Source organism: Antechinus flavipes, chromosome 1, assembly GCF_016432865.1.
Source record: "Antechinus flavipes isolate AdamAnt ecotype Samford, QLD, Australia chromosome 1, AdamAnt_v2, whole genome shotgun sequence".
In the NCBI taxonomy this organism is placed as follows: Eukaryota; Metazoa; Chordata; class Mammalia; order Dasyuromorphia; family Dasyuridae; genus Antechinus; species Antechinus flavipes.
The window spans coordinates 448,568,831-448,581,104 of record NC_067398.1 but is presented as its reverse complement, the minus strand read 5'-3'; the positions used below and the strand labels follow the sequence as shown (position 1 = coordinate 448,581,104).

General features: G+C 34.0%; 1 protein-coding gene across 3 annotated transcripts in view; it reads right to left on the bottom strand.

Annotated features, from left to right (window-relative positions):
- Nucleotides 1-584: 584 nt before the first annotated feature.
- The window catches only part of C1H8orf89 (chromosome 1 C8orf89 homolog), a 79,198-nt gene continuing 67,508 nt past the window's right edge, over nt 585-12,274 (bottom strand). For all 3 annotated transcript variants that reach the window (XM_051970041.1, XM_051970042.1, XM_051970043.1), the window contains one exon: nt 585-892. In XM_051970041.1, coding sequence (XP_051826001.1) covers nt 744-892 — 149 coding nt within the window. In that variant the 3' untranslated portion in view covers nt 585-743. The remainder of the gene's footprint in view (nt 893-12,274) is intronic.

Sequence of the window (12,274 nt, the reverse complement as noted above, 5' to 3'; positions counted from 1 at the left end):
CCTCATTTATCCAATTCAAGAGACTCTCCTGATATCATTGGTCCCCTTTTAAAACAAAGGATGAACAACAACTGAACAAAGCTGGAAATGGGGAAAGACTGTAGCTTATGCAATTTCAAAGCTTATGCAATTTCTAGAGTGACAAGTACTGTTTTTGCTGTGATATCTGAGTAAATCCCTTTCTGAGTTTGCTAACTGATTATTAGGAGAAAGCCCACCCATTGGGGTTCATGAGGTAGTGTTAAAAGGAGAGCCTCCCACAGGATTATCCCTAGAAGTAGCTCTGGGAATCCAATGTCAATGCCAGTATGAGATGGAGGAGTGAACCTGATGGAGGTACATTACATGTGGCCAAAGGATAATTTCCCTTAGAAAACCATATACTAAATATAATGCTTACAAATACAGCTATACTAATAGTTCATTTATAGGCATTACTGATAGCAAATAAAGTATAGTGAATGTTTATCCTAAGATATATGGATTTCCTACTATATATATATATATATATATATATATATATCTTCCCATGAGACATAAATTTAAATATCTTCTTGTAAAGTTCACAAAATATTTCAATACTGTTCAGTATATAAACATATAAAATATTTATTAGCTATTTACACTTCCATTTTTAGGTAAATCATTGAACATCATATTACACATGACTGCAAAAAAAATCCCCACACACACACATATATCAGATACCGGTGTAGAAACAATATCACTCCAAACAGTATTCGTCAGCAGTCTGACAACTCTCGTTTCTTGACTTTTTTAAGTTTTTTGCCTGTTTCCTGACGAATAGTATCATATTCTAATATGGCCAATTCAGAAAGTCTCTGTAAATATTCTGGTGATGCTCCAGTGAGAGGACTTCTAAAATTAAAACCTTAAAAAGAAGACATAATAACTTGAGACTTAAATCAGGCATGTATATATATTTGACAAATCTAATTAATAAGTGAAATACTTGCTTCACAGCTAAACTTCAACTATGTCTCCACAGAACACTCACAACAGAAATGCTACTACTTACCACTTATCCAATAAGATCAATATAAGGAAATTGTAAGAAAATTTTTAAAGAAGTTATTAATTCATCATGGTGATTTTGTTATTATGCCTTTATTACAAGTGACAAGGAGGAGGGAAGGAATGCAAAGGGATGGCATATAATGAGTATTTTTTTAAAAATGGTAGAATTCCAATAACATAAAATTGTAAGGTACAGTTATCTCTATGACAATCACTAACTCACTGATAGTTTTTGTTATTTTTCTTCACTCTTGACCCTTTCTGGTCAACTTAGCTGGCTAAAGGAAGAAGTAAAGTGGAACATGTGAAAAAGCTTGATAATTGAAATTATATTAATCATGCCCCTTCTGTAGAATTTGGACAAATTCAGCCTTAAGATACTTGCTAACTGTGTGACCCTGTTCAAATCAATTAACCTATGTCTGCCTTAGTTTCCTCAGCTATAAAATGAAGCTATTAATAGCATCTATTTCTCATAGTAGTTGTGGGAATAAAATGAAATAATATCATAAAGAGTTTTGCAAACCTTAAGGAATTCTATTAATACTATCATCATAATTATTATCATTTGATTTTAAGAGCAACTGGTAGCTGAAGAAGAAATGAAGGAAAGAGGGCAATTAAGTGATACAGTGGATAAAGCACTGGCCCTGGACTCAGAAGGAACTGAGTTCAAATCTGACCTCAGATACTTGACATATATTAGAGGTATGATCCTGGCTAAGTCACTTAACGCCAATGATGTTTACACCTTATTGTTTTAAATTAATGGTAGAAATAAGTGAAAAGCTGGACACAATCTAACATATTTCTAGATTGTAGAAGATCGAATATCAAAGTATTTAAAGTAAAAAAGACGAGCTAATGATCTACATTTCTATTGTATAAACTATACCCAAAGAGATAAGAATGACATTTGCAGTCAGAAAAGTGACTAGGACTGCAAATATCACTGGCATAAAGAACATCTAGACAGATAACAAACTCTATTAAAGAAGATAAGCACCTGTTGTACAATTTATAGCTTTAGAGATCTGTCTAAAGCACTGTTGTGTAAAATGCCTTGTCAGGTTTGTACAAGTGATAAATGTATATGTCAGGGGCAGGACTTGAATCCAGGTCTTTCTGATTCTGAGGTCAGCTTTCCAAGCACCCCAACAAAGCTGCCTCTTGTGTTTGAGGGTGCTGCAAATGATTACAAAGGAGAAGCAAAAGAGAGATGGCAGTATAAGGAGACTATAAACAGGGAACTCATAGTCTCAAACAGTTTTTCAAAGAAATTTATTGAAGATGAAAGAAAGGGCAAGTGAATGAGGATGAATACAAAATAGTATTACATAGTAATGTAATGTAGTGATTATAATGTAGTAATGTAGTATTTATGGGAATAGTGTATTCAGATTTAAAGCTGAGAAGAACTAAAGTTGTCAAGTAATATTAAAGAAAATAGGATTTTGTTAGCTATGCAGGAGCAGGAGGTGGGTCAAAGAAGAGGCAAGAAAGCTTGAATAAACAAGATGAAGATGATAAATGATGATAAGGCTGAAATACCCAACTTTTGTCTTGCTTCTCTTTTCTTTGTCAATACTAATAGTCACTTTTTACATTATCTCATTTGAATCTGAAAATAAGAAAGGTACTGCAGCTAAAGTGTCAGAGAATTTGTACTAAGATTTAAATGTTAATAGCTATACAACTAAGGATAAGTCACACACGTTTCATTTTCCTCATATTTAAAATGAGATAGTAATACCTATAAATCTAGAACACCTATATGGCACAGTAGATAGAATGCTGAGCCTGGAGTCAGGAAGATTCATCTTTATGAGTTCAAATCTAGGTACATATACTTATTAGTTTTGTGACTCTGAGCAAGCCACTTAACCTTGTTTGCTTTAGTTTCCTCATTTGTAAAATGAGCTAGAGAAGGAAATGGCAAACCACTCTAGTCTCTGCCAAGAAAACCCCAAATGGGTTCACAAAGAGTTGGACATAATTGAAAAATGTCTGAACAACAATTCTTAACTCCAAATCCAGTACTTGAAGAATGAACTTGGAACTAGGAAGAACAAAAACTATGAACAAATAAGTGAAGGTACAATACATGAAGAGATGGTAACAAAATTTGATTAGCCCTTGATGAGTTTAGCTTACTAAGCCCAGGCACACCACAACCTAGAGCAGAAAATATAAATAGGAAATATTTAACAAAATAAATAAAAATGCAATAAAACATAGATAGTATTACATCTGGAAATTACATCAATATGTGCCCTATGGTATTTTTATCCATGATTTAGTAGCCTGTTTCTATTTAAATTTGATATCTTGGCAAAGGACTGGCAAATGTGACCCTTAGGCTATTCTTTTAAGTTTTTAAGTAATGAATTTTTAATCATCTTCACTTTAGAATATATCTCTCCCTGTTAGCCAATCATTCAAATAGAAAAGAAAAAAAAATAACTCAAAACAATTTAGCAAAACTAACCAAAACATCAGCTAAGTCTGATACTATATGCAAATTCCATACCCAAAATCCTACACTTCTTTAAGGAAGGAAGGGAAAAAGGTTTACTCAACTCTTCTGATGAACCATTCTTAGTGATCTTTGAAAATTTTTGGAGAGTAGAAGAGATGGCACAGGATTTGTTTCTTTTAGAAGAATACAAGGTCGAATAGTATTTTTATCTTTGTATGATGAGCACTTCACAATACAACATTTAGCACAAAGTAAGCACTCATAAATTCTTGTGGAATTGAAATGTAATTTTACTTTTCTAAAAGGAAAGAGGATTTGGTCTGGAAACTATGGATTTCACCACTTTGAATCCTGATAAAATTCTAGAATACATCATCAAGTGACAGATTTACCATAATTTAGAAATGGGAATGATGATCACAAAAAATCAGAAAAGTTTTGTCAAGGTGGGGCCATACTAGATCAACTTCAATTCTTTTTTAAGAGGGTAACTAAAGGGTAAATGAGAGGAGGACTTTAGATTATAATATATGTAAATCTTGCAAAACATTTGGCAAAGTTTCTCATAGTCTCATGGTCTTAGGTCATAAAACCAAGAAAATTAATAGGTTTATGTCAATTTGGGGGAGGGGTCTTTAATAGAGTGCCCCAGGAATCTCTTCTTTCTCCTAGGTCATAAAACCAAGAAAATTAATAGGTTTGTGTCAATTTGGGGGAGGGGTCTTTAATAGAGTGCCCCAGGAATCTCTTCTTTCTCCTATGCCATTTTTCTCACTGTTTTATAAAGGTAGAGATGGCATATTTTTCAACTTTTCAGACATGAAGTGGGGAGACTATCTAACAAGGATGATAGAAATTGAATCCAAAAAGGATCCCACAGCGAAGAACAATGAGTTAAATCAATAGGATAAAAGTTAATTGGATTCATTGAAAAGTCCTTCACTGCTCTTTAAGTATCAACTTAAATACAGGATGGCAAAACTAAAAATAGACATTTATTTTATTTTAAAAATCTGGGGAGCAGCTAATAGATGGTACAGTGAATAGAATATCAGCCCTGAAATCAGGACATGAGTTCAAATGTGGTTTCAGACACATCACTTATTAGCTGAGTGACCCTGAGCAATTGTTTCAGCATTAAAAAAAAAAAAAATCTGGGAGCTTTGGTGAACTACAAGATCAATACACAACAGTATGACATAGCAACCAAAAGGCTAATGAAATCTAAGGCTTCATTGGGATATATAACGTCCAAAATGAGGTAGACCATGGTCGAACCCAAATCTAGTGTGTTGAATTCATTTATAAGCACAAGTTTAGGAAGAATGTTGACAAACTATAATATATATAAAACCAGGCAACTATACTATATGGAATCTTGGACATTCATTATTCATTCAGTTCCAAATCAACCTAACCATACCAGAAGTCTTCCATTTAGTCTACAAATTAAGCATCAGAAATTTTGTTAAGTGTTTTGCTGAAATCTACAAATACTATTTCTAAAACATCCTTCTCATCTATTCTCTCAAAAAAAGAAATGAGTCTTGGATAAATGAACTGGGAATGTTTAATCAGATTTTAATCCTGTGATTTTACTATTGATATAGGCAATGCTAGAATAAGGAAATTCCCACTGCTGATGAAAGTTAGCAATTCTCTGCAACTTAGGATCTTGGGGAGTCACCTGGAAACACTGACAGATCGAGGAACTTGACTGGGTCACTTAGTATGTATCAGAGATAAGACTTCCAAAACCAGCTTTCCTTGTTACCAGTGGTTCTAAAAGTGTGATCTGTAGACCCCTGGTGGTCCCCAAGTGGAAAGGTCTATAAAGTCAAAACTATTTTCATAATAATATGCTAAGAAATTATTTCCTTTTTAAAATTATCTCTCCCTTTCCAATTACATATATGTATTAAGGCTGGATTGTTTTCGAATACTTCAAACAAAACAATTTATCTCAAAGACAGAATTTTAAAAATCTAGAAAGATATGTATAATAAAGTCTCTCTTATAATGTTTTGGAAAAGCAATTATTCTCCAAAAAATATTGTTGTTAACATATTTACTATTTTTAGATGAATTCATGTCTTTATTGGCCTTAATTTCTAATTTTTAAATAACAATAGATAAAGCTCACATAAACAAAGCTCCTTAGAAGGGATTTTCAACTTTTAAGAGCATCAAGGGATCCATGATTTGAAGATTGTACTACTATATCATGCTGCAATTTAAGTTGGTGTTCTATAATAAGACTATTACGACAAATTTAAAATGTGGAGTGTTGTAACTAAAAGTAGCTTTTATAATTGGTAATTATTCTAAATAGAATTAGTATCTCCTCATGAATTATTCCCTATAGAATAATAATAATCTTAGACTTAACATAATGATTTTTGAAGTGCTACATCTGAAAGTACTACCTTATTAAATTATAACTTCCCCTCTGCAGAATGCACATGAATTAATTCATTTCCTCATTTCATTTCTCCTCTTTTTTAATCTTGGTACCAGAACTACTGCTGGAGGAAGCATATTTGTTAAAATAAAAGTATGTGTTTTTTTCTCCCTAAACATGATCTGGCCTAACTATCTCCCAACAAAACACAGTGTGACAGCCAATATCATAAGAAAAATCTAAATTCCTGGCTTCAGTAGAATAACAAATAGATTCTTTAGGTAGATTATCAAGCAAACAGAAGATTCTTCTCTCAGAATATTAACCAGTTCTATTTTATTGTCCATCAAAAATTGTATATTTACAAATTCTGCTAGTCACTTATTACAGAACTGTTATATGAAGAGACAAAAACATATTTTATGGGCAGTCATATATAATTGATCCTGATTTCATGAAAAGAAAATTTATTAAGAATTTTCTAAAAGAATATATTTTGTCAGACTATATGCCTGAATCTTTCTTTCAAAAAAGTCAACAGAAACATGGTTCATCTTACCTCATTTACCCAGTGACTCAGGACGATATTCAGGGGTATGCTTAAGCCAACTTTCACCGGCTTGGAAGAACTGATCATTAAATTTGCAGTGGGATCACTTACATTTAAGAAACTGAAAATTACACATCAGGATTTGATTGTTTTGTTGCCTGGCCAGACTTAAGAAAATGCTAATAATGCAGATTAAACTTAAAAGTTTATGTAAATATATTCTATCCTTTCCAGTCCAGTTGTTATAACATTTACCAGCAAACCTCAGTATTCCTTTATTAAAACTACTTGAGCTTAGTAAGAGTGCAGTTGAAGGCCCAGGGAATGAGGTTATCTCCAGACTGGAAACCTGATGATCACAGGTTAATGAAAACAACTGGCATTTATATAGTGCTTTAAGCTTTGCAAAGTGCTTTACATCCATTCATGCATTTGAGACTCACAAGATGGCTTGCTATTTCTGTAAAAGAATAGCACATAAGATTACAGGAAAAAATAATGATGAATGTTGGAGGGGATGCGGGAAACCTGGGACACTATTGCATTGTTGGTGGAGTTGTGAACGAATCCAACCATTCTGGAGAGCAATCTGGAATTATGCCCAAAAAATTATCAAATTGCGCATACCCTTTGATCCAGCAGTGTTTCTATTGGGCTTATATCCCAAAGAAATACTAAAGAAGGGAAAGGGACCTGTATGTGCCAAAATGTTTGTAGCAGCCCTGTTTGTAGTAGCTAGAAACTGGAAAATGAATGGATGCCCATCAATTGGAGAATGGCTGGGTAAATTGTGGTATATGAATGTTATGGAATATTATTGTTCTGTAAGAAATGACCAGCAGGATGAATACAGAGAGGACTGGCGAGACTTACATGAACTGATGCTAAGAGAAATGAGCAGAACCAGGAGATCATTATACACTTCGACAACGATATTGTATGAGGACATATTTTGATGGAAGTGGATTTCTTTGACAAAGAGACCTGAGTTTCAATTGATAAATGACAGACAAAAGCAGCTACACCCAAAGAAAGAACACTGGGAAACGAATGTGAACTATCTACATTTTTGTTTTTCTTCCCGGGTTATTTATACCTTCTGAATCCAATTCTCCCTATGCAACAAGAGAACTGTTCAGTTCTGCAAACATATATTGTATCTAGGATATACTGCAACATATCCAACATATAAAGGACTGCTTGCCATCTAGGGGAGGGGGCGGAGGGAGGGAGGGAGGGAAAAAAAATCGGAACAGAAACGAGTGTCAATATAAAGTAATTATTAAATAAAAATTAAATTAAAAAAAAAGAATAGCACAAAACTATTGAAAACCAACACACTAAAATGAATATAGAAACTGAAGTGACTTTTCAAATATTTTTATATTATTTCTTCCCAGGAGTGGTAAAAATAAAAAACTGATATTGGCAAAATTAAATGAAAACTCAGAAACAAGACTAATAGAAATAAAAGAGAAAATGAAGTCATCTCTCAAAACTGCTCTCAGATGGAAAGCAGAGAACTTCAATATTTTTTTAAAGTACTTAAAAAAAATTTTAAGTGAAATTATAAGTAACATAGAAGCCAAGATTCCATAAGGCACTTGAACAACAGCGGGATAACTGGAAAGTACAGGTGGAGAACATGGACTGAAATGACAAATTTTAAAATGCCCCTGACTGTAAAGACAGCAATAGAGAAATAGGCATGTGTGCTATCCTCTAGGGATATAAACACAGAAAATAAATAGTTTCTACACTCAAGGAGTTTACAGACTACTAGGGGAAGATAACATATATTTTAAAAAGGGATATACAAAATCTGTACAAGATTTAAAAAAAAAAAAGGACAAGAAGAGCAGCTAATGAGACTGGGATGGAAATCAGGAAATTTTTCAGGTAAAAGGTGGCTTATAAACAGATTTTTTTTTAAAGAAATGAGGGATTCTAAGAGGGGGAGGGAAAGAGGAAAGATGGGACTTGCTAAGTACATTTCAGATATAATCTCTCTTGGTCTTCAGATCAATCCTGTGAGGGAAATACTATTATTGCTCCTATTTTATAGGTGGAGAAACCAAGGCAAAAGTTAAGTAACTTGTCCAGAGTCATGCAGGCCAGATTTGGACTCAGGTCTTCCTGACTCCAGGCCCAGCATTCCATTTGCTGCCTTAAAGGTAGGAAGGAGCACATCCCAGGCATGGAGTGAGAGCCCATGATGATTATAAGAAGGCCCCTGTGGCTCAAAGTGCTGGAAGGGAAGTAATGTATAATAATGTTGAAAAGGTAGATTGAAGTACTTGGGTTGGGATGGCCTTCAAATGCTAGGTATGTATTAAAGGACACATTTGTCTCCAAATCCCCTGTGGCACATAGTAGTATTAGGTGCTAAATACCTGTTCATCAACTGATCCAATCTGATTCAAGAGGAAGTAGGGACCACTGAGCTTTCTCAGTAGGGGACTGAGATCAAACCTTCATTATAGGAAAATCATTTCACTGCTTATAAATGCTATATACAAGGACAGATAGAGTGAGGACAGACTTGAGATTAGAGACCAATTAAAATGCTATTTTAACACTCCTGGAGAGAAGTAATGATGATTTATAATAAGGTGATGATTATGAAACAAAAAGGGTAAGATTCTGCAAGATATAGTGAAAAAATGATAATTGTATCAGTAGAGATGTTAGGGGTGGACCTGAGTGCCTGAAAGGATGATGGTGCCCTGGATAAAAAAGGAAAGTTTGGGAAAGTAGTGGGAATGATGTGTGTATGTCTGTCTGTGTGTGTGTATCTGTGTACATGCATGTGCATATCAGTCAACAGGAGATGCTTTGAATTCAGGAGAAAAATTGGGATTAGGTATATTGATATGGGAATCAGCTACTTAAAGGTGATAATTAAATTTAAGGGAGCTACTAAAGTCACAAAGGATAAAGAGAAAATAAAAGATATTAGAGCTTTGGGGAATGCCTACAATTAGAGGATATATGATTGATGAACTAGCTAATGAAACTGAGGAGTAATCAGATAGGTAGGTGGCAAAAATGCTGAGGAAGAAAGGGTAGTCAGCAGTATTAAATGAGAGAGAGAGAGAGAGAGAAAGAGAGAGAGAGAGAAAGAGAGAGAGAGAGAGAGAGAAAAAGAGAGAGAGAAATGATAGAGAAAAGAACTATTAGATTTCCTTCCCGAACGGCTGCTTGAGAGGCAGACCACCCAGTTCACCTAAACAAACTCTAGCAAAAACACCAAAATTCACAGCAGACTGAATAATGATCAAGAGAGCTAATGACAGAATACAGTGACTTCTTCCAACCCAGAACTGCATAAAAGATCAGCTAAAAACCCAAGAATAAAAGGGAGCAGGAAAGTCAGTGCTAATATAGGGTAATCTTTCAGGAGAACCAGAGAAGACCAAAACCTTGTTCTGAGAAGAAATAGTTGAGAATTCCCCTAAGAAAGTCCTAGGATGAGGATGTTGGAAGTGTTGGTGGCAGCAACAACCAGCATATGCTAGTTTATGCTAACCAGAACAACTGTGCTGGAGATAGCCCAGATCCAAGACTCTTAACTCTTCATGCTTAGTCCTGAGATGCCAGGGAGGAGCCTAAAAATCTAATACTCTAAATAAAAAATAGAAAGGGATACCTAATGCTGGAGATAGATGTAAGCTCAGGAACCAAGGACATGATCAAACTCGGCCAACATTCCATCTAAAAGTACACCAGAGGATATAACTTAGCCCTAACACAAAACCCTAATTTAGCTACTACACCTGAAGAAATGATTATATCAAAGAAAACACTGACTTTTAAAAAATGACTACAAAACTAGATATTCCCCAAAAGTAAAGAAAAACTACATAACGATTAAGCAGAAATTCAAAGAAAAAAAATTAATTTTCTACAAGGTCTATACGAATACCCTAAAGGGATTAAGTAAAAACTAAAAGAAAGAAATAAAAATTCTTGAAAAAAGATAGTTAACCTTTCCCAAGAAACGGACTTCCTGAAAACTAGAATGGATGAAACAAAAATTAATGAAGCCATGAGACAGTAAGAAATATTACAGCAATATCAAAAGATGGAAAAAGTAAAAGAAAATGTAAGTTATCTGACATAAGAACAATTGATATGGAAAACTAATCAAAGACTAGTTTTAAAATTTTATGCCCTGAAACCATAGTTTTAAAAAATCCAAAAACTACATTTCTTTTCTTTTTTTTTGTGACTAACTCTTCCTATCTCTCTCACAGGCTGCAAATTTAGTAGATGAACATTCATAGAATGAATCCTACTGTTAATCAGTGCAGCAGCTTTTATCTGCTATGTTTCTGGCCTGGGCTATTTGCCCCACTTTAAGAAACACAGTAACCCCAGTAGCCAAGATTAGAGGCATACATCAACTTCTCTACATGTAACAGGATCATTTTTTTCACCTAAGACTAAAATGCATTGAGATCTCATCAATGTGCATAATTCCCTCAAGGATGCAAAATGAACCTATTCAAGTTTGTCCATCCTTATCCACACCCTCCTTGAATCTCTCAGAAGCAATCTACACAACAAGCTGGGGACCTTCCATATTTTTTCTTGACATCACCAGGAAATCAATGGCACAAATCGGCTCTTCATTGTTTCTTCCTGACTTTTAATGTAAGACCAGTCTCAATATCTTTTTCTATCCATTTGATCATTTTACCAAGTCTTCTCAAGCTTTCTACAAGGATGATTTTTCTGACCCATTGGAGTTGACTGTTGCAGCTCTGAGATAACTCAGAACTACGTAGAAATATTAGAACTTTCAAAGAAAAGCTATAGAAAGTAATAGCAAATTGTTGGAAGATATCTTAATCTTTCTAGACATACAAAGTGTGACTATGAAGTGATATGATTGTTTTAACAACCAAACCAGAATATCTAAATAACTATTCACCTTGAATATTCCACTTCTTTTGGAATTGCCTTCACAATCCATGAGCGGTCATTATCTGACTACTTTTCATGATGATTTAAATCTTCATCCTTTGAGGGTAGTTTTGATTTCTGAAAAGAGTCAAAAGTCATTCTGACCCACATCAGGTGAACAGTATTCAAACTGAATAAAACTATATTTTGGTCAAAAGTGAAATTTTGAGTACAAAGCAATGAGATTGATTTCCTAAGAGCATTTCCGAAGGCAATTCAAAGAGGTCCTCCAAAAATATATTTAATAATAGTAGTATCATTAGAATAATTTATAGCATTTTAGAATAACTACTTTGAAAGGGTCAACACTTATTTAGATGTAACAATCACATAGAGGCCAGTAAAGGCCACACTGCCCTCCTCCCTACTAAATTGAATTATTTAAGGGCAGCATATAATCATAATCTCAGTATCTAATAATGGCAGAATTATAATGGGAAGATCAGAATGAAAGTAAAAAATGATAGTAAAGTAAGTATTGATAAAAAAAATAAAGCATCTTTAATTTAAAAAAAAAAATTTATGTATGTATGGGGGCAGCTAGGTGGTGCAGTGGATAGAGCACCAGCCCTGTAGTCAGGAGGACCTGAGTTCAAATTTGACCTCAGACACTAACACTTCTAGCATTGTGACCCTGGGCAAATCATTTGACCCCAATTGCCTAAGAGGAAAAAATGTACTGTATGTTTTCTATTATAATTCTATGTAATTATTTTTCAGTACACATCTATATTTTTTACTTTCTAAAATGATTTTATTTTAGGGGTGGGGTCAATATTCAGATCAACACAGTTCTGGTTTGTTCATTAACAAGATACATAATCAATCTCTTTATAGT